General features: G+C 50.1%; 2 protein-coding genes across 7 annotated transcripts in view; one reads left to right on the top strand and one right to left on the bottom strand.

Annotated features, from left to right (window-relative positions):
* Positions 1–2,564: 2,564 nt before the first annotated feature.
* On the bottom strand, positions 2,565–11,607 carry LOC310898369 (uncharacterized protein). Of its 3 annotated transcripts, none has more exons than XM_083833296.1 (2): positions 5,448–11,607; positions 2,565–4,157 (listed from the first exon to the last, which is right to left on the bottom strand). In XM_083833296.1, exon 1 carries the CDS (start codon positions 8,222–8,224, stop codon positions 7,316–7,318), a length of 909 nt encoding a protein of 302 aa, XP_083689422.1. In that variant the 5' UTR covers positions 8,225–11,607; the 3' UTR covers positions 2,565–4,157; positions 5,448–7,315. The 3 variants fall into 3 exon arrangements, with proteins under 3 accessions (XP_083689422.1, XP_083689421.1, XP_083689423.1); XM_083833295.1 differs by having other exon boundaries at positions 2,565–6,036; positions 6,821–11,607; XM_083833297.1 differs by having other exon boundaries at positions 6,821–11,607.
* Positions 11,608–11,788: 181 nt separating this feature from the next.
* Positions 11,789–22,668, top strand: part of FGFR3 (fibroblast growth factor receptor 3) — a 54,554-nt gene continuing 43,674 nt past the window's right edge. For 3 of the 4 annotated variants that reach the window (XM_083835197.1, XM_083835195.1, XM_083835194.1), the window contains exons 1-2: positions 11,790–11,936; positions 12,815–13,050. In XM_083835197.1, coding sequence (XP_083691323.1) covers positions 12,864–13,050 — 187 coding nt within the window. In that variant the 5' untranslated portion in view covers positions 11,790–11,936; positions 12,815–12,863. Of the gene's footprint in view, positions 11,937–12,814; positions 13,051–22,668 lie in introns of all 4 variants that reach the window. The other variant, XM_083835196.1, reaches the window with a different exon arrangement.

The raw sequence follows: 22,668 nt of genomic DNA, 5'->3' as shown, positions 1-22,668 counted from the left end.
CTGGAAGGAAACCCAGATGGAGACAGCTACATGCCACTCATCAAAGAAAGCTGGAAGGGAACATTTCTGGGACTTAAGCAACTCAGAGGACGTGCAAAAAGCTGCTCAAGCCAGACAGGGATGACTGGGAAGTTGCCTTAAGCCTCTGATGGTGAGGGAAACATTCAAACTCAGATTCTTCAAAGTCTTGTAAGTGGGTAGGCAGAAGCACTGAAGACAAAAGGAAATAATTCATTTTTCAGCTTGTTTCCACTACCATCCTTCAGTGCCTTCAGAGCTAAAACTAAGTGACTGAAGCTCAGCTGTGTAAACACAAACCAAACCAAAAACCAGTCTGCTATTTGAAAATATCTCCACTAGCTGCTCATTTGCAACTATTTCGATGCTCAAGCCTACGCTGTGAGAATTTAAAACCTGCCGGACACCCAAGGACACGTCTGTGTGGATGGAGCCATGCTGAGCTGGGAGCAAAGGGCTTCCCCAGCAGCTGCAGCTCAGAGGGCCAGGGGGGACGGCACTACTCTGCGTGATGGCCCTTGAGCAAACGTGCTTTCAAGGGCAAATGCTGTATCTTTTCTTTCACTTCTTTAATCTTATCAGTGCTGCCTAAACCTGGTCTAACAGGCCATCCAGGGGACAGCGATTGCCTCAGGGGTGGACATGCAACTGGAGAGCGCTTGCCAAGTATGCAGATGGTTGTTATCTACAACAGCATTGCTGTGCAACAGGCTGAGCCGGGACTCTCTAGCCATCTCCTCAGGAAGAGCACACCCCAAGAGCACGGTGCTTCCGTCCTCAGCCTTTTGAATTTGGCCTCTGAAGAGGCTGCCTTTGATCAGAGCATCACCGAAGCCTTGCCAGATTAAACTCCACCAGGCGGATCCTCAGATGCGGTAGATCAGTGCGGCTCCCTTGGGTCAATGGAGTTATGGTGTAACCCCCCTGTGGAGGATCCAGCCCTGTCTTTCATCCAGCTTGAGCATTAGTGATAAATGCAGCCCATTTCAAATGCCTTTGTCCATTGCGCTGGAAGAAAGCTGATTGTGAAATGGGAATTTGCAATGCTAACAAAATCCTGAGGATGGGCGGTGGAGAAAACTAACTGCAAACACACGAGGCCAAACCCTCTCCTCACTTAGAAAATTCACAGCATCCCAAGGAAGTCACAGCGGCGAGGCAGAGACAGCATTTGAATCCATCTCATTGCTTTAGAAGGAAGGTCTGTAGGCACGGGGCACCTGGTGCCACAGGGGTGATCGCTGGCTGCTTTGTCAGCCCCCAACCTGCCAAACACCCACGCTGGCTCCAGCCCAAGGTGAAGGTGTTGTGCTGTGACATTTTGATGTCAGTGCTGTTTTCCCCCCAGCTTCGTGCAATCCTGGCCTTTCCACTATGCGCTGGTGCCCCCTCGGCACATTGCAGCACCGGAGCATAGCATTGCGTTGGTGGGTGGCAATGAGCCCTCGTAAGGAATTTGTTTCTGCTCCCCCTCTCCCTCTGCCCACTCAGCTTCTCTCTGCTTTTTTGCACCTTCTCCCATTTCTGAGAAACCTGCCCCAGGCCCAGTCCCTCCATCTGTGATGTTTTTCATCTGGAAGTAAAAATGGGATTGGTGCCGGCAATTCTTAAACTCAATGTGAATATGAAGAGGTGAGAAGTGAAATCTAGTTTTCCACCAATTCTGGCCCAGATTGCAAGGATCCCACTTCTCGTATTTTCTGCCTGAGTGAAAAGGCTGTGCAAACATATTTGGTGAAGAGAACGGTTAGCTTCATTGCTTAGCCACAGAGGCACAGTCCTCGGGTTCTGCCCTTTAAGGTTTTGGCATCCCGGGGAAGCAAAAAAATAACATCACAGACCAAGGTGGAAAACACAGAAAATGGCAAGCACCCACAAAGTAACAACAGGTGATTTTGGCAAGAAAAGACATCACCTTTTTAGAGTTCACCAACTTCCTCTGCAGACCTCAGCATGGACCTCTTATCCCTTTTACCCCAGGTCTTCTCTCATAACAGCCCTCAGGACACCCTCGTGCTCCCTGTAATACCCTCCAGCATTTTTTTCACCCAAACAACACCGTGTCTTCTGACTTGGATTTACCAACGGTGACTCATGATGCCAGAGCACAGCCAGCTCCCATAATACAGGGGCTTTATAGAAATAAAGACAGGTCTGCAGGCATGACGCTGGTACAGCCTTTGATTCCCTTTCATGTGGGTCATTGCAAAGGCAACGCGAGTGGGAGACATTTCAAACACAGGCTGTGAAAAAGATGGAGTGCAACAGAATAAAAGGCACTGGAATAAGGACAAGTGATTATTGCACACACCACCCAAGGGAGCAGTAGTATTTTTTAGTCTCCCTCCATCAGGCACCTTTGACAGGACAACAGTTAAAGCCCAAACCTTTCTCTTTTTTTGCCCTGATAACTGTCACCCTGAAAATTTCACCGACCCTGTTCAGTTAAATTCACAGATCTTTTAAAGTTTTCCAACATCACCAAATGAAAAAATAAACACTCGCAATGTTAAAAGCGCTGCAAGAGGCTGTTTGATTTGGGGAATTTTCCTCATTCACTCTCTGGCCCAACCATATGGTTAGCATTTCGACGTCCACCCGCGGCTGGAGGTGGGATTGTCCTGGCTGTGCTCAGCAGGCACCAGCTGAGGTTGCAAACAACGGGGCAGCCATGTCTCAACACTTCCACCTGCAAAATACATGGCAAAATGAAAGGCCCTCCTCAATTCGGCATTGTCGGAAAGGAAAGCCAGAGAACTGGAAAAAAAGAAGATGAAAGGGGAAGGAATCCAATGGCAAGCAATTACGTTCTCTTTTAGACCCCCGTTGGCCTGAGGTCATGGATGATCTACACGTTGGCTTCCAACTGACTGAGCTGTTGATGACATGGAGAAGCTGTTTCCTTCAAGCAATTCAGGTAGATATTTTCTGTGGTCACCCACACAGCTTCCCAGGGCAGGGTGGGCTCAGGACAGCATCCACGCAGCTTTCCTCCTGGATGCCCTGAGCAGGTACACCCAGCTCCATTATGATAAGCCACAGCATCTTATTTTAAATTGTGTTTATTACCAGTTTGACACATTACACTAATATTTAATTTCAAATTGTTCCATGAAACCTTTCACTGATACACTGATACACACTGAAACAATATTAATTTCACGTTTGACCTTAACAGGACCAATATTCACCACGTTTCTGAAATCTGCCCAAGCATATTTACCTAAGAAAAACATATTTTTTCAAGGCTGCAGTGAGGTAGGAACAAATATGATATATTTCACACATTGTAAGAGAACCAGAATTTAAAGTTAGAATATGACTCCATTTCCGAACACGAAACTCACATATTCCCTTATCCTTTCTCTGAACACAATATTCCTCTCACAAAATAATCCATCACCAGCCATTGGTCTGACTTCAAACCTTTTGGTAATGCTTACAGTTTCCTGAAAAGTCAACATTTATTTTCAACCGGTTGAGTCAGGCTACAGGTAATTTATTGGCTGAAATCAAAATATGAAACCAGGTATTTTGAAAGCTAATGTATAAATCTGGATGAAATCCATAGTGACACGATGTGTTCTTAGATAGTAGTAATACTTTTCACCAACAATTGTCATCTTTTGCTGTGCTTATCCCTCAATTACATTGTTATGTCATATACACCTGCATAGTCAAAACCTGTGTTTTAATTTTAGAGCTGTCTCACAGAGTGCCATGAAAGAAATGTATGAAGTAGAAGTAGCATACTTTAGTCATCTAGCATGTCTCTCCATCGACCTTATCTTTAAAGAAAACTATAATTGGATAATCTTTACTTAATGTAAACTTCAGAAAGCTGGAAGCCATTTCAAGATTGCTCAGATTAACTGCGGCTACCTGTGAGAACACGCTTCGACATTTCTACGAATTCAGGGTGGATAAAATCAAGTATCTCCAGTATTTATGGAACTATTTTGGCAAAGAAGGGACTGGAAATTTGTCACACAACCTTCAAGAAAAAATGATAACTTCTCTGTAGTGTCCTTGTCTTCCTTATTACCCTGCGAGCTGCTCAATTTGCTGGAAGCACAGAACCATTCTCATTCTGTTGGTTTGCAGACAGGGTGCTCCCAGGTTAACTCCAGCACTGTCAGCTGCAGGGAGGAAGATATTTTCAAAGTTCAGATTGTTTGATTTGGGTAAACGTTTTACATTTGCAGATATCCCTTGTAGCCTGGCTGCACGACTGCCCCCAGAGAAATCAAGCTGACGGTGGATTATCCCCCTCGCACTGCATAGTCAGATACAAACTATTGCAAATATTTTCATATTTCTATGGTTTGAGGCATCAACAGCCACAGAGAAAATATGCCCTTTTCAACCAAGTTCTTACTTGTGTTCTCAATTGAAAGAGGAGCTAATATATTCCTGGCAATACGCAGCCCTTTTGTTTTACCATGGCATATTATTAATACTATGCCTGAATTTCGGAAAACAACACAAATTTACTGTCTCAATCGAGTGACTTGGATGAACCACAGTGGATACTGCAGCTGCCCACTCGTTGTTTCTCAAGTGCCCAGCTTCATACACTTTTCCTTCTTCCTCCCAAAAAAACAAGGCTTCCACTCCAGTGCACGGCTGGAGACATTTGTACGATCTGCAGTGTTTGCATCCTGCCTCCCATGAGCCCATCAAGAGCAATTAAGAAGCAATTAAGAAGCCATTTCTCTGTAAACTACATTAAGCCTTTTGGCAATTATTGCTATTTTCCTGATTCATTTGAACTCTTTTCTCCACTCCTTGCATCAAATTTGGCAACTAATGATTAAGAGGAGTAACTTGATTTACCCATTAATGTTCCCAGCTAATGTCGTAGTCACTGTCCACATAGGGATATCACTAAAACAATTGAAAATACCTAAACAATATTTAGATTCATCCTTGGAGCAAACCCTTGTCCCCCCTCACCAGCAGACCCACAGATTCCAGACACTATAGAGGCCGAAGTAGACAGTCTGTATAAATATATGGCCAAAAAAAAATCATATTTAGTTACAGAAGAATAAATATATAGCAGTTTTCAATCGTTTTCACTGTAGTCTGTGGGTCTCTGGGGTACTCTGACTTCTTCTGAATGGTCTACAAAACTTAACAAGAAAAATGAGCTTATTGTCAATAGTCTTCAATTTAAGTATACAAGGGTCTGAACCTCTGCTGGAAAAAATGTGGATGTCTGCAAATGAAAAAGATGGAAAACCACTGACTGAAAACCACTGGTTATTCTGGCTGCTTTTTTTTTTTTTTTTTTTTCTTAAGGAAGACTAGGGTTATGCTGTAAAAATGCCTTCAGAAGTACCTATGTGCCTTTCGGTAGAAATTGAGATCTTTCAGATTTAAAGCTGTTGCAGTGATGTGAAACAGCGGCGGGTGCCGACCCTGACCTCAGGCATGGTGGTGGTTTGGAGAAATGAAGCCTTCGGTGATGACAGCTCAGAATCGGAGGGAACAAAGGTGAAATCTGCCTCTGCTGTTCCCAGTTCTTCCCCTCGCTCATGGCCAGATCCTGCAGTGCTCAGCTTGGCAGGGACACAGCTCTCCACCACGGGTCTCCCGTTGGCTGCTGCCCATGGACTCAGAGGGGTGCTGCTTCTCTTGCCAGCCCCACAGTGAAGCCTTGAAGCCCACCTCCACCCAGAGAGCCACAGCTGCTAAAATGGGGTGAAAACTCTCTCTCTTTGGCTGCTGAACACCCAGGACCCCTCCATTATCTGCATAGACAAGCACCATGAGAAGTAGATCAAGTTCAAAACCCCGTATTTTGGAAGCATCTGTCTCTATTGGCCACAGGGACAGATCAGGTCCATTACATTTCTAACTCAGGTGCATTGCTACTTGAGTTTATGTGGGTTTTTCAACTTATGCAGACAAGGGTGGCAAACTGTTGCAAAGGCAGGAGATGCTCAAGGAGGGTGGGAAGTTTCCGGAGTCATGCAGTTAATGGCAAATCTGGGAGTAAACCGTGGGTCTTCTCTGTAAAAAAATAAAAAAATAAACCCCACACACCTTTGACCAGCCGGTCAATCGTTTACAAGGTTCTCGAGACGAGCGGTACCTGGCATCCAGTGTTTCTAAACGCTCATAAATGATTCATCTGATCTATTGACCTAAAACAAAATCAGTGAGAAAAGCATGGCAAACCATGCCGGCCTTGCAGGGCTGATCTCTACAATACGTCTGTCCCCTAGCACTACCCTGGTCACATTTTAAATGACTCAGGGATTACTTTCAGAACAAATAGAGCTCAGATGTGTCAGCAATACACGTGAAAAAATGGGGCAAAATCCAACCGGTAAGGGGGGCCTGGCCACCAAATTCTCGGTGAATGAAAGATGAGCAATTTCATACGACGAAAGCGTAATCCAGAAGAGAATTTCTTTCTTGGGAAGAGCTCCCAACGTTGACCTCACCTCTCTTTAAGAAGCCTGCTGGCTATTTTGCAGGGAAGAAAGCCCTCTTATCTATTAAACGCAGCCACTTGCCCATCTCCAGCAGTGCTACCAGGATGCCCACCACAGCCTCACGGCTCGGCACACGTCGGCAAGGCTGCTCGCACATTGCAAACCCTGCTATAACTCGAGCAATCAATTACCTCCCCGGGAAAGCCGCTGCTAGAGCATCGCAGTGTTCCTGGAATGTTTAGAAATACTTGTCAAAACACGACTCCGATTTCATTGTTAGTTCTATTAACATTCAAACATTTCCCTTGTTGATTAAAGGCATTGGCTCCACGCAACATCTTAAAGTCAATACCTACCTGCCTCCTATCCAATTTCTTATGTAACTGCCATTTTCCACACCGCAAATGTTTTTCTCCTAATGATGAATGAAACGATTTATGCCACAATTACTATGCAGGGGCCTTTCGGGGCTGACGGAGGCCAAACCTCCCCAACCACTGGTTGCATTCTTCGTTGCATTTGATCTGGACATCCAGCGTGCTGCGCGAGGGGAGTCGCATTTCTGTAGCAGCACAGCTGTCGCTTTGCTCGGATGGAGCTGGATGTGGTTCCACGACTGAAAGCTGCAGACAGGGGGGTGGCGTTTGGGAAGGCTGTTCGCCTTCTTGGGCTCTGCAGTGATCGTGCGTGATGTGGGGGTAACACCACTCAACTCCTGCGGGAGTTATCTCTGTTTATAAAGTACCCTGTGCTGCTTTTCCACCCCAAAGCTGATGGCTGTGCACGTAGGATCCAGAATGTGTGTGCATGTTGCTTCTTATATCAAAGGGCAGTGCAAGTTAGGGAGCTGCTCAGTTCTGCAGCACAGCCCATTTATTTCGTACAGCAATACACACCCAATACACACTATCTCTGCAGTTGAATACACCCAGAGCAGAGCTTGCACCGCGCTCCCTGGAAAAACAAAGCCACCACAGGGATTGCAAGGAGATGGATGTACAAGTCACCTCTCGATGTGGCGAGGCAGGAGGCAGGCAGGGCACTGTGTCAGCACTGCTTGCGGAGCACACAGGCAGTATTAACGCAGCGCGAAGAATGCCTGATTTGTCCCTGTGCTCCAGCCTCTGCCTGCAGCAGGACAACGTGCCGCTGAGAGAGAGCTCGCCTGAAAGCTGGGGTGGTAATGCCCTAATGTTGCCCCACAGGCGTCTTTCTGTGGGTGGCGGAGGGATAAAGGGGTTGTGGCTTCGTTTCAAATGCCCCCCAAAAGAAGGGTGTCCTGCTAGCCTGTAAGTGCATTGCTCCAGCCCCACGCTTGCTTGAACTGTCCTGTGCGGTGACGGCACGAGCAGATCTGGCAGGCAGAAGTGATCATTGCCTCCCTCTCCAGGCTCCAGAGCTTTAGCATTATTCACTCCAAGGACCGGGAAAACCCAGCCTGCACTGGCGGCGAATGGCACCTCGGAGAGATGTTTGTCAAGGGGACCCCACAGCAGCCCCACGCTGCACGCGCAGCGGTTCTGCTGAGTCAGCAGTATTTCAAGATCAGCTTGAAATCTGTGCTTCTCACACCCTCCACAGGCTCTCTCCAGTTTTTTTCCCTCTCCGCTTCCTCCAGTCGTTCGCTTACCAGGCTGCCAAATGATCTTACCTCTGCCAGCACCTCCCCGCACGCAGCTCCTGCAGAAGAGGCACGGTGCGTCTCTCCGGATCACTCGTTCCTTTTTCACTTCAAATTGCTCGGCCCCTGCGGGGACCATCTATTTCTCATCTCTGCATGCTGCTCCGTGGGACACGACTTGTACGGGGTGAGGTTGTGCTGCAGCCACCTTGTAGGGGGACTGTGTGCAGGCGCAGAGAAAGCCTTCATGGGGTGGCTTAACCCCGTGCTGTGTTTTCCCTGACAATCATTTGGACCCTTAATCTTAGCAACAAGGACAGTCAGCTGGAAATTCAATAAACCCGCTCAGAAACACAGTCCTTTGGGCTGGCTAGCTAATAAAAACCGGTTTAGCCATTCCAATGCACCTTACTGATATAAATGGATAGTGACGTGAGCTCTGGAAATATATCCCGGGGTCTGCCTCCGCTGCTGCTCTTAACCCTTTGGTGCTAAGGGGTGGGCAATTTGGGCTTCTACCCACGCACTCTTTAACCAATATTTCAATCCAGTCTCATGTAACCTCGTAGCAGTCCATCAGGCTGAAGGAGCAGCTTGTTAAAGAGCTGCTAAAGCAGGGCTGCAGCTCTCGGTCTGGCTCACGGGTCCTAGCTTTGATAAGAAATATTTGGTGATGTTTATTCTGTGTACCTAACCCAATATGATTCAGACTCATGTGACCACATTTTGCTGTAATTCTGGTCAGTCTCGCTCAGCATATTAAAACTTGTAGTAAAGCTCAACCTCCTTCGTTGCTCTGCTCTCAGTATTAATGCAGGAACGGTTTCCTGCAGCATGCCCTCAGCACGCTCATGCCATCCCAACCCACATCATCCCGTGCTCTCATCCAGCAACGTCACCAAAGGTGACTCATGAGGAGCCCTGGCGCCAAGGGCTTTTGGACAGGCATCTCGCAGCCTGTCCCGTCCCCTTCTTCTGGAGGGAGGCAGAAGGAACTGCTCAAAGCACTCACACCTGCTGTCAATTTTGCTGACAGCAGCCTGCATTTAACTTGTTTTGAGACCATCAACAGGTCGCACTTTCTGAGAGATTAGCAGCCTCCTTCTGGGCAGGGCTCTGGAAAGGCACAAAGAGGGGTTTTAACCATGCCAGTGCCCCCAGAGCCTGCAAAGCTCCCAAAGCCCCTTCCCAAGAGAGCCACCTTGGTGGGATCTGGGCAGGCGGAGGCGATGGTGATCAGCTCAGACACCGAGAGCATCGCTGATCACATCGTATTTCAGCTGCTCGCTTGGAAGAGAGCAGCCGCTCGCCATCCCTGAGCTGCTGAAAGGGGGTTGATTTTCATCACTGACAGCTCTGGATATTAAGAGGCTAACCAAATATAAAGTTCTGGGCAGGGAAAGCTTATAAAGGGGAAAAGGAGAACAAACATCAGCAGTGAGAGTACCCCAGCATGCAGGGGAGTGCACGCTCCTAGCTTGAGGTGGAAGAAAAACGCTGGGGCTAAATATACGGCTTATAGTGTAGTAGTCCTAAAAAAATGCAATTGTGTTGTGTAGGATTTACTAGTACACGGGACTTTTTATAGTAAGAAAGTGGCTGAGATGCAGTCCAGAGCCGTCGTTTCCAGCGCACAGCACTGCAGCCCGGGCTGCGCTGCGGTGGCCACACAGTGACAAAGCAACACCAGGAAATCTGCGCTTAATCGGGTCTGCGCGTGCTGCCCCGGAGGTTACCCAACGGGAAACCTAAAAATATCCCACTCTGGGGAAAACTGTGAACCTTGAAGTCCTTCGTGCAGGACTATCCCAATCCCTCTTTGATTTCCTGTTGTAAAGGGCTTCCAAATGTTATAAGCCTTTAGTTTTCCTCCAAATGAAAAACAGTTCAAAACCATTAAAGGACTTGATCTGAGATGCGGACCTTCATCTCTCCGCAACATTAGGACTTGCCTGGTTGGGATCGGCCGTTTCCATCCTATTACCCTGCTCTAGGGCTATCATGAATGCCTTTGGCTTCACCTGACACAGCGGCACAGTCATAGCATATAAAAACCGCCCTGAATTATCACATTTCGGCTTTAGCTGTGGGCTTAGGAAGCTCCTGATCCTCTTTGCAGCTCCGCTCTTGGAGCTCATAATAGTCACAATAACGGGTGTCGCTCTTACCCTGCCGACTTCACACGAGATCAGAATTTGGCCCTGCTTTTCCGAAAAGTCATCTTCAAAACAACGACGGCAACGACCCCGTGCGCGGTGCTGTCCCCGCTATAATTACGCCGCTGCCGCTGTTTTTATTTTTATCGATTTTCTGGCACCTCCAGCGCAGCAGTTGCGAGAGCAAACATCGTGCAGCTTGACATGCTGCCAAGGCATCTCCGTGACGGTGAAACCACCGCGCTTTCCTTTCCCCGTCTGCTTTTCCCTCCATTGTTTTCATTTGAACCGCTGGTGTCACCGGCGAGGGTCTCCGCTGACATGTAGGGATTTCCTCGCGGCGGCCCCGTCTCAATGCTTCCCCACACAATGCGGCAGTATTGAGATGTCAGAGTCTCCCTGCCCCTGATAAAGGTGTCAGGACGGATCCCAGTCTCAGCAACAACAGCGCCAAGCCCAAAGCTCTCCACGGGGCTGGGAGCGAAACCTCCCCACTCCCCTGGATTTCAGCACAGAGCCGGGACCCAAAAAACCTCAGCTCAGCTCTAACGCGAGCTCTCGGTCTTTTTGGGCCCCTGATGCCAAGCGTTTTCAGCTCCGATAATATTTGCATCTATTTTTGGTGAACGAGCTGCTACGTCAAGGGGATTAAAGCAGAGCTGTGACTTCTCGGCGCGAAGCAGCTCGGGTGGCTCGCTGGCAGTGACTGGTGTGCGTCGCTGTGGCTGGGGGTGTCTGAGATGACCGCAGCACCCAAAATCAGGGCTGCTCAGACACAAGCGACATTTAACCAGGTTTTACTGGAGTAGCTGGTCGGGTTAGAGACAGCAGGCAGGCAGAGCCCAAGGGGGATGTGATTACTCCCATCCATACGAAACCAGCGATGCTGAGTGTTTGGAGGGAGTCCCTGGGAGCGCTGGCAGCACACCGGGGGTTTCGCCATGGGGCACAGCAGGGCAGCCCTGCGGGCACGGTGCCTTTTCCCAGCACCCATCCCGGGGTTAAACCAAAGCCCTGTCCCACCTGGGCCCCCCCTACCACCACCACCCAGTTCACCCAAACTGCAGCAGCTCCCAAAACACGCTCTTGCTGCTCCAGAAGAAAAAGCCCAAATAATACAAATTTAAAAAATAAAAAATAAAAAGCGTGCCACGACATAGCGCCGGGTCCCACACTCACCCCCTGCCCTCCCCACGTTAACAACCCCCCGCCTTCCTTAAGAGACCGCCTCCCCCAGCCTCACATCCCAGGACGGTGGGGGCCGGGGGGGGGGGGGGGAAGGCATCTTTTTGGGGCCGGGCTCCCCTCTTTTCGGGGCAGGGCTCCCTTTTGGGGCCGGGCTCCTTTCTGGGGCAGGGCTCCCTTTTGGGGCCGGGCCCCCCCCGCCTTTTTGGGGCCGGGCTCGGAGGGAGGGGAGCGCGGGCGGCGGGCGCGGCCCCCCGCGGCTGCGGGGCGGAGCGGGGGCGGCCGGGGGCGGGCGGCGGGGCCCGGCGGGCGGGGACAGCGCGGCCGCCCCGCTCCGCGCCCGAGCAGCGGCGGGCAGACGCCGGAGCGCCGCGGCGGAGGAGGGAAGGAGGGAGGGAGGGCGGCCGGCACCGCGGCCGAGGACCCGGAGGACGAGGAGGAGAAGGAGGAGGAGGCGGCGGCGGCGGCGGCTCCATGCGCGGTGCGCGGCCGGCCGCGGGGCTTGCGCAGGTAGGCGCCGCTCCGTGCTGCGCTCAGCGCCCTGCCCGCCGCCGCCGCGGGAGCGGTGCTTCGCGAGTTTCTGATTCTTTGTCCTAGGGTCCCGCATTTTGTCACTGTTCGTCTTCCTTATCGCTTATTTTGGCGTTATTTCTTTTACTATTTATTTTGTCCTTGCTTTAGCGTTCTTACGTGCTTCGTTATTTATTTTCTTGATCTTAGCTCATCACTCTCATCTTATTATTCTTATTTTCTTGCCTGGTTCATTATTCTTGTTTATTTACTCTTGTATACTTTATGTACTCTTAGTTACTCTCACTCTTACATACTTTATATGCTCTTACATACTTTATATGCACTTACATACTTTATATGCACTTACATACTTTATATGCTCTTACATACTTTATATGCTCTTACATACTTTATATGCTCTTAATTATTTCATCATCCTTATTTATTTCATTACTTATTTCATTAGCTTTATTTATTCCATTATTATTTATTTCATTACTCATTTCATCATTTTTACTTATTTCATTACTCTCATTTCACTATCCTGCTTTATTTCATTACTCTTATTTCATCACTCTCATTTATTTCATTCCCCTTACTATCCCATTACTCTCGTCTCGTTACTTTTACTTGCCCCATTCCCCCTATTTATTCCCTTCCTACTTCTTTCACCGTTTCACCTCTCCCCCCTCCCTTTCTCCCCTGGGGGGGGATGTCGGGGTGTGTGTGCCCGGAGGGGGTTGTGCGTTGGGGTGTGCGTGCACTGGGGCGTGTGTGCCCGGGGGCTGGGATGTCGGGGTGTGTATGTCGGGGTGTTTGTGCCGGGATGGGTTCCGTGCCCCCCCCCTGAGCTCCCCCCCTGCCTGTCCCCGCAGCGCGGCGGCGGAGCGGAGCGCTGAGCGGCGCCCAGCATGCGGCCGGGGGATGTCTGAGGCGGGAGGCGGCCGAGGGGAGGCAGCGGCGGCCCCGCTCCCCCGGCGCCGTGCCGGAGGCATGGGGGCGGCCTGGGGCTCCGTCTGGTGCCTCTGCCTGGCGGCGGCCGTCGGAGGGCTGCCTTCGGCTCGGCGGAGAGGCGGAGGAGCGGCGGAGAGGAGCGGCGGGCAGCCGGCAGGTAAGGGCTTCGCCTCCCTTGGGCAGGGGGTCGGCGGGCGGAGGTTGGGGGGGGGGGGGGGGGCTGAGGGAGGCGAGGAGGTGGCGCAGGGGGTGGCTGCCCCCCCCCCCTCAAGTGGCCTGAAAGGGGGGGAAAAAAAGTCACCGAGTCTTAAAAAATTTATATATATCGCCCCCGGTTTGAAACGCCGCCTCTCGCTGATACGCCTCAGCTGCTACCTGAGTCGCTGTTTATTTTTCGAAGCTGTTTAATGGACGGGAGCCCCCTCGCAGCCCCCCGTCTTCCAGCTTGCATGTACCCGGCAGAAAAGTTTCCATTGTTCAACGAAAGGGTTTGAAGCCTGGTTGCCAAAAAAGTGACAGGGGAATAAATGGGCTTCGTGGAGGCTGGGGGTGGGGGCATTACTTTCATACCCCTTTTGGTTAAAGCTATAAATCACACCGGGGGTTGGTTTTGTTTTCAAGAAAGTCCTAATAAAACACCAGATTCTTAGTGTAACTCGTTTGGCTCATTTTTCACAGCCAAAAGAACTGATTTACAGGGCAAACATCTCCGCCACCGTGTCAGGGCGGCTGAGGTGGGCGCGGGCAGCGAGCAGCCCCGTGCCGCTCGCACGGGACCCAGGTGTCACAGCCTGCTGCGGGTCTCAGCATTGGGGCTGTACCAGGGGACCAGGGGGACAACATCCCGTTTGGGACAGCGGGGAGCTCGGCCATGCTTTGGGATTTCCCGCGGAAATCCTCATGATGAGGCTCGCTCGCTGCGGAGTCGCTGTCAAAGCCCCCCCAGGAGCCAGGATGGGGCCCCCGAGCGGAGGGCTCCAGGGTCCCCTTGCCGCCCAGCGATGTCCCCAAGGCTGTCCCATGAACCTGAAGCACTGGGGGCTTGCCACGGGCAAAGGGGGCTGCGAGGGCGGGTGCTGCGATGCCACGTGCGCGGGGAAGCGGCGGCCGAGCATCGCCCGGCGCCTCGGCCGGGCAGCGGCACCCGACCCGGGGTGGGAGGGAGAGAGGTTGTGCAAAAGCAACTGTAAAGGATATAAACCTTCCGCGCCAAGCAAAAACACGTTTTGCTTTTCAGCCTTTGAACGGCATGGTAAAAAAGCAAATTCTTTCTCCTGGTCAAATGGGCCATGGGGTATTGGCTCATTACTGAGGGTTGTTGTTCGCTGGGCTTTGCATTTACAGTCTAAGGCCTTATTTTCCATAAAGGGGCTTGGAAGGATTTTTCCCCAGTGATCTAATTCTCCACACGGGGCTGTGAAGGCTATAACAGCTACTGCTTTGTGCCTATACTCAGCTACATAAAACACACATTGAAGGGAGGCATTCTCGAGGTATGTGTATGTTTGCTAATATGAATACTCGCTATTAGCGGAGGTGGAGGGGGTGCAGGTTTTAACATCTCCGCAGGGAGGTGTTCGGCTGTTGGCAGGAAGGAGGCAGATGGCGGGGCTGTTGCTGAATAGAAGCTAAACTAAAAACACCAGGGGCCTCATCTGGGCCGAGTTTCTCTTCTCTCCCTTTCTCGGGGCTGCTGCAGGAAGAACAATGTCAATTTTTTTCCACCCCCCCTTCTTTTTTTTATGAATGAAAGTAGAGAGGCGAGGCAGGATTGAATGTGTATGTCATTCAGGGGCTATGACAGAGATGATTAGGGAGGTCAGTGAACTCCTTTGCAGCCTTGAGCATGCGGTCACTCTATTCAGCAGCCACAGAATAGACATCAATATAAAAAAGCCCGTCCAATTTGCATTAGTATTCAGATAAAGATATTACTCCGTACGATTTGTGAATGTCAAGTAACGCTGGCTGTTTTCTTAGAGAGCAGACCGACTGAAACGGCAGCGTTTCGCTTTTAAAAGCTTCTGATAACTGGCCTGTCTCCTGTAGCTGGTTTGTAAGTGTCTGTCTGCCCACAATATACGTGAAAAAAGGGGAATTTTGGGGCTCCTTAGCATTTGGGAGTTAGCAGCCAGAGCTGTGTATGCGCATTGAAAGAGTTGTACAGAGAGCCAAAAGGGCGGAAAAGGTGCCAATACGGGATTTAGCCGAGCCGGGGCACGTACGGATTCCTGTCACTTCTCTGCTTGGACATGGCAGGAGATGCTCTGGGTTTGGACGATTTGCTTTACGCAGCCGATGGCAGCCGTGCTCTGGTGGCCCGCCAGCTTGTGCCCGGCGGTGGGTGCGAGGTGCACGCTGCATACGGCCTGGCTCTGTGTACCTAAATGTTCCAAAGGTCACCCTGAAATTGCCCTCGTGCTGAAGCGAGTGCCACACGGCACTGGAGCAGGGCTCGGGGTTCACGTGGTCCCTTCAGGGAAGTGTTTTAAAACCCTCTAAAAAGAGCCCCTTGTAAATTGGTGGTGCTTCCGACTTCGTGTCCGAGAACTGAAACCCTTTAGATTCAGTGGGCAGCTATGAGATAAAAAGTTGTTCTCTAATAATAGCAGCTAAAAAAGGCAATTAAGCCTTTGAAGTTGAGACTAGCATGTTTTATTGAGTAATAAAATAAGAGGACACGAGTGAAGGATGATGAAATATGGCTTTTTTTGGTTGTCTATCCCTTACCTAGCAAAAAAAGTCTGTTCCAGGGCAGAGGCTGACTCACCAACATGCTCGCCAGTGGCTGTGTAACCCCACATCTTCTACACATATTGGCAAGGGTCACTCCAATTAAATCCGAGGGTTTTTTTTTTCTTTTAATTAAGACTTCATTAACAACCATGGGGTAGGGAATGTGATGAAAGTAAATCTGTAGATTGTGTTAGCGAAGTGTTGATCTGCTAATTAAATCATGCAATTAAACTAAGCCACTCTGACCAGCACGTTAACTTTTATGACTCTCTCCAACAAATCTTCGGTGCTGTTGGGGAAAGCGTACCTGTCCAGCAGCCCTCTCCAGCGTAGGTTTTGAAGTTTTGGTGCAGCATCCCCGCTGCACCAGGGCTGTTCCCATCCAGAGGGACCCAGTCCTGCAGCCTGGACAAAGTGAAATTTCACGTGAAATTTTGGGGAGGGCTTTTTCCGCCTCTGTAAGGCCGGGAAACAATTTTTCCCCCTTCGTGTATAGTCAGTAAAGGTGAACTTTGATACCCGACTGTGTGCTCAGAGAGCTGTCCTCTCGGCACGCTCACTGCGTGCGTCTGCTCTTTCAGTCAGGGACCGAAAAAGGCGGGGGGGTGACGGTGGTTTCCGACCAGTTAACAAAATTTCCAGTTCACAGCAGCATTAGATCAACACGTTTCTGACAGTGCCCTGTCAGACAGAGCCATGGCAGGGCTGTAGCTGAAGCTTGGTGTCTGTGCCTGCCGGGACGTTCTGCTGGCAGTCACTGGAGGGGGCAGGATGCGGTGCTGGAGCTTGGGCACGAGCCCCGAGGCTTCAGAAGAGGTGAAGAAGTGGTCGTGTTGTCCCCAAGAGTTTAGCTTTTGGCAGTCTTTAGTGTACACGGATACTGATCAGGAATGCTACAAGTTCAGATATTTCTATTAGGAAGGCAGGTGAAATTCCCTTGCTAGTTGAGCGACTTTTTCCCAGCTGGGCTGAACCTGATGCACAGGCATCGATTAAACCTACGTTAATTTTATTCTGTTTCCTCATTTGAAAGGACTTACCTCTTTTTCCTAGTGTGCTGCGTGCGTGTAACTTTCCCTGTGCTCCGGGAGTCAGTTTGTCTGGCTCTGCATACCTTTTTCTTCTTTTTTCAGAAAAGAAAAGCAGCTTGAAACAGCCTGCTGACTCAGCACCCTCCAAGCCGTTCGGCAGCGCGGTTTGGTGGACGGGCTTCAGCGTTTGCTGTTTCATCCCTCTGAACACTGTTTGGTTTATAAACTTCATTCCCTTCCATGTACCAGGCCGGGTGCCAGGGGACGGTGGCTCATTACAAATTCTCCATATACCCCCTTTTTTTTCAGCAAACGGGGCTGGAGCTGGGCAGAGCCATGCCTGGTCCCTGCAAGCGGGCAGCCCAGGCTGCTGGAGGAGTAAATCCCATAGCACCCCCTGGGCAAAATGGAGGCTAAAGCTGTGTCTGAAGACACGTTCGATGCTGAAAGCACCTTAAATTACCTTGTGACACCCAGGCTTTTTTAACTAGGCCTCCTACATAGCTTATCATAGCTAAACATAGTTCACTGTCTGCCCCTCTTTCGTCTGTTTATCTGGTGACCTCGCAAAAAAATGTGCTTCTTCCCTGAACTGGAGCTGACAGCCCCAGTGCCCCCTTCCCGATAGCTCGCAGCTCAGGTTGCCAAGTGCCATAGATATGATTTAAAGCTCTGGATGTGTGAAGAAGGGCTTTTACTCCTGCGGCGAATGCGGTATTCCTGATGTTGCTTCCCCCTAAAGTATCAGCTCCTTGGCTTGAATGACCAGGAAGTTTCTGTAATATCAAAAGCAAACAAGAACTGTGAGATACGAGCCGAGTAAAACCTTTGGTAAACTTAGTAGTTAAAATGTGAAAGGTAATCAGAAGTAAAGCTGCCCTATCATTCTGATAGGCTATCTGGGGGGGGTTGCAGCGTTCAGGTGGATAGGGACAAGCCCAGCAGTTAAATTGCTCTTTTTCCTTGTTTTTGTTTTTTTTTGCTGTGACACTCAGGTTACACAACTTAGCAAAGCTTTTATTTTTGAAGAATCGCAGCGCAGCAAAGCGAGAAAGCACTTCTCCAGTAACCGCTTCAGTTTCAGATGTATTCATCTAAAAAAGGTGTGGTATTCGTAGCAGAGGGGGAGCTAGCTTCAGTGAGCTGGCCTTGCTTCCTCAAAGCCCAGAGAGGAGGGGAAGATAAAGACTCGGTTCAATAAAAAGGTTATATTGAAACTTGGAAGCGCGCTGTAGTCTCTTTATCGCCCAGAACCGTATGCAAAACAATTACCATGTGCTTACACGTCGAGCATCTGTGGGATTTTGGGGCCGTGCCATCTCCGCAGGTTGCGAGGGGTTAAAAGTATTAATGACTCAGAAGTGAGAAGGCTTCCAAGTTTTCGGGTGAGGGAAGGACGCAGTCTGGGGCTGCTGCGATCTGCGGCTGGAAAACCGCGCAGGCTGCCCTGCGTGCCGGAGGCAGCGCGCCCCGGGAGCACCGCGGCACCAGCACCAACGAAGGTCATCCCACGAGCTGCTTCGCTGCCTTAAAACGTCAGGCTGATCCACGGCAACATGCTGATTTGTGTGGTTTTTGGAGGGAGATGAGTGTTTTCCCAGGGGAAAGCAAAATAGACATCTATCCAGGCTTTTCTTTTGAGGGCAGGGAGGTACGGGAGATGTTCCTGGGTCCAGATGATGTGACCACCCCTCGTCAACCTCCCGCTCTCCCTGTAAAACAACTGAAAGCTCCCAAGAACTGGGATTTTTCACTTTATCTGGATGCTTGGCAGAGTTTGTAAAGGCCCTTCAGGGGTGACTTTGGCTCCCGGTTCAGAGGGTTGCTGCTTTGTTTCGGGGGTTTCACCGTTCCCTGCTGCTTGTAGTCCTGTAAAGATAATAATGAGGTCCTGATCCTGCGCCTATTGAATCCTAAGCAAAAAAGCCCCCATTGATTTCCAAGGGAGCAGGCTGGAGCCCCTAACAGATCGTGGTGGGAGCGACTGTTCAGCATAAGCGGGGATTGTTCGCAAAGTTTTCTAATGACCCAAACATTTTAACAAGCAGAGGAAACTTTAGGGAGGTGGGCAGGTGCCTGCCTCTGCTGCTCCAGGGCCATCCCCGGCCCTCCCGTCCCCCTGGGAACAAGCTGTCCCGGGACCTTCGCTTTCCATCTCACTTTCGGTCAGTGGCTGCCTTTGCACTGAGCGATTGCAGGTTTTTATGCCCCCCACCCGGCCTGGATGCAAATTGGTGGCATCTCAGTGACCAACGCTGCCCGGACCCCTCTGCACGGTGCTCTGGGGTGTCCCCGTGGTGTCCCCACGGGGCCGCTTCCACCAGAGCAGGAGCTGGCGTGATGTGGGTTACAGCAGCAGCGCTCGGCCAGGAACCGCTGTGGTACAGCAGAGAAACCCTGGAGGAGCTTCCCCAGCACTTCGCAGGCATGGAAAAATGTTTTTCTCAGAGAACTGCGCTGTATTTTTTTTCCTATTGTCTGCTTTCGTGTGCAAGACTCAAATGCAAGAAATTCCCTCCCAGCAAAATATTTCAGCAGCTTGTTAGGAGACTGTAGGTCTTGAAGTAAACAGTGATTTGATTTTTTTTTTCCCCTCCTAAATTTTTTAACTTCTCTCTATAGATCCCCAGGGCAAGCATTTTATTTGTGGCCGATAGCAGGGTCTGTGCAAGATTAGCACGCTGGTTCCCCGAAATGTGCTGGGGGTATCGGAGCTAAAAATGGGGGTGGGGGGGCAACATTTGCAGTGGGAAGATTAGGGAGTTTGGAGTCTGCACTGACAAGTAGCATGTGCAACCAAAGATAAATCCTCCATAAGCCAATCTTTAATTAAAAGAATGATCGGAATTAAACATAGCATTATCTCTGCTGATCTGTGTCACGTGGAGCCCGTACGAATAAAGCGTTTTTGGGGAGGGAGAAGAGAAAAACACCAGATTTTAATCTTCTTTTGGTAGCCGATATGTCTGCCTTTTGAAAGGGCATATTTCTCCCTGTCTTGGAGTACCCAGGCTTGTTGACAGTAAACAACTGTCACTTGGCAGTTTATGAAAGAGGAGGAATGTTTAAGAAAACATGTCCAGTTTAAATAGTTATGTTAATAGCTGGGGATTCGTGCAGAAGTAGGGGGGCCAGTAAATGGAGGTGCATAAATTAGCTGGTATTTCCTGTGCAGGGCACGGACTGCGAACGAATGCAGTTGGAACAGGGGGGAACACTTGCAAAATAAAATAAAAAATACATTCATTTTACGGCCGGCGTGTTACGCACGCTCCCGCAGCTTTGCATGAAAGAGTTTTTTTGTTGTTTTTTTTTTCCAGGGAAAACTCAGAGAGCCTCTTTCTTGCAGCGTGCAGTCGTTGGGTGCCTGGTGAGCGGGCAGCCCAGAGCTCCCCCTGCCCATCGCCCCCCTCGTCCTTGCCTCTCCTTCCCAGGGCTGGGGGAAGAGAAACCTCGGCCTCCCAGTCTGCGAACTGATAAATTGCAGAAAGGAAGGCAAAAAAAGTAAGAAAGAGCAGATGGTGTCCTCTCTGCATCCTTTCTCGAAATTGCTACAAATCCATCAGCCACCTTCTTCTGCGTTAAGCGCTTGCAAATGTAGTGAGTGATGGCCGAGCGTGAAGCATTCCTTCCCCGTGAGCCCAAAGGCATCAGTGTCAAAAGTGTAATGAGTGAGTGCCTGGTGTCAAGCACTCAAGAACTGTAATTAAGCATAAAAATAAGTTTCAGGCTTTCCAGGCTCCTGATTTCCCTGCCTAGGGAGGCAGGGAAAAATGCTATTGGGGCGTGATGATGTCTGCTTTGGAGATCCCTGGTAAAACCATGTTCTTGTCCTCACACAGCTGCATCCCCAACTCCCAGCCCAGCTGAAATACCGTATAAATACAGTAAATACCATAGAATTTAAGTGTAGATACTACGTTACAGATACTAGATCTTTCATTCAGCTTTGGGTATCTCAGAGAGAGGCGCCTTGACTGTGGCACCTTCTCTTGCCATCGTTTCTTCTACCCCTTGTTAGAGGAGATCGAGTGGCTCCAGCAAACAGGAGCCCCCAGAGTGTGGGGTAGCACTTCAGTTTTGGCCAGTGGTTCTCTTAGTATTGCTGTTATTTAGACACAGAGGCAAAGGAGACCCAAATCTGAAGCATCCTGCCCCAGAAATGCTTCGGGATGTGTCCCTGGTTTAACCACCTGCATGCGGCCCAGAAAAAAAAAAAAAAAGGAAAACCAGTCCTTGCATGCGTTTGTTGAGTTGTACAGGGACTCCAACTTGTGTGATATTTAGTGGAGAAATGAGATTCCTGCCTCATTGCTGGCAGCGATGGATTTGAGAAGGCAGTGGGCATCTTCATCAGGGTGTCTTCATGGAGGGAGAGGAACAACACAGGCAGCTGGGGGGCACAGCAGGGTTCCCCTGTGCCCTTCTCTCTCTCAGTGCAGGAAAAAGGGACAGCTTTGTCCCCGCTGCTCTGATTTCCGTGGTGGGTCGCAGCCCTGCAAACTGGGCTGCCCGCCTGATTCTGGGTATCGTAACCCCACACACAACGCAAATGCTTCCTACCAGGAGCCCTCTGGATAAGGTAATCGTGTCGGTGGAATGTGTTAGTCCTGGCAAAAGGCGCCTGAAGCCTTCTCAGGTGCTTTCAAAATATGCGTAAATGTTTGAAGTGGAGGTTTTCGTCCCCTCTGCCCCCCTGCTCCCAGTGCATAGCAAATGAGGCATGGACAAGTGGTGCAGTCTTGCAGGGATGGCAACCACTGCTGCTTGAGCCTGGCTGGTTTTGGGGTGAGGAGGAGCTGTAGGAGCAGCACGCGGTGTCTCGGGGCTGGGAGGAAGAGGAAATGATGCTGGATTAGATGCCAGTCCTCTAACAGGGAGCAAAGAGACCAGAGCCCAGATTTTGGGTCATTTGTGGGTCTGAACTGCTCAATGGTCTCACTGCTGTGGGCAGCTCTCACTCTTCTTATGGATACATGCATCTACATTGAGAAATAGGTTTAAATATGTGGTGAGGGTCTGACTTCACGTCTTGGCTCATGCTGCCAGGTGGTGGTTCGTCCACCCATCCCACCCAAGGGAGCCCCACTGGAGCTTGCCATCGGTGCCTGACTTACAGACAAATCCAGCCCGTGTGTGGCCACTGGCCTCAGATTTATGTCCCACGGTTTCTGTCTGCAGAAGAGAAATGGCTCTTTGCTTCCTCCTTCCTCTTGCCCGTTGCAATGACCAACCCCGCTGTCGCAATGGCATCCGTCTCACAGGGATGTGTGGGAGCTCGTTTGCAGAGCGAAGAGGTTTTAGACGTGTTTTTTGGGGGGGAAGGAAGGGAAAAGCTGGGAAGGTCAGACCGCAGAGGATGGGGCAGGTGCCTGAGAGAGCCTGTGGAAGGTCCCAGGCTCCCGCAGGCAGGACCAGCAGTGTCCTGCTGCAGGAGGCTCCGCAGAGAGTGCCTTTCCTTATGGATGCATTAAAATAGCTGCGCGTGGAGCTGTCTAACCTGCTGCTGGCATTTCTGGAGCCTACCGTGGTTCAGTTCCTAGAGGATGATTATTTGGGAGCATTAAAGCAGTTTGTAGGGAGTGGGAACTGAGACACGCATGACTTCCTTGAACTCTCTCTTAATTTATTACGTGCAGTCAGAAACCCGCTGTAATAGATACGGTTGCACGAGACCATTAAAAGGTCCGTGCTGCTGAACCCGATGCCCTGCTGTTGCTGCTGGAAATGATAAAACGCCGCGTTCGGGTAGGATGGTATGCGGCACTCTGTGTGTGTGCGCCTAGGCATGTATGCCGGTAAGTCCTGCTAATTTAGGGATTGTTTTCCAAGTCTGTTTTCTATAACTCCGTAGACTTAATACAAATAAAGAGCTGACCAAGTTTCCTGTGAGAAGCCCAGAACAAACGCTAGCATGGGATTTGAATGCAGAAAGGTGAAAACACAAAATGTATACAGAAACAGCAAGTCAAACAAGCTGAAAAAATACTGTAAGGTTGATTTAACAG

This window comes from Anser anser, assembly GCF_964211835.1.
Source record: "Anser anser genome assembly, chromosome: 4".
NCBI classification, from domain to species: domain Eukaryota; kingdom Metazoa; phylum Chordata; class Aves; order Anseriformes; family Anatidae; genus Anser; species Anser anser.
Note: the sequence above shows the minus strand (reverse complement) of the source record. Positions and strands in the feature narration are given on the sequence as shown.

Excerpts from the sequence above, each read along its gene's own strand:
- LOC310898369 (XM_083833296.1), bottom strand. The coding sequence starts at position 8,224 with ATGGTCCCCGCAGGGGCCGAGCAATTTGAAGTGAAAAAGGAACGAGTG.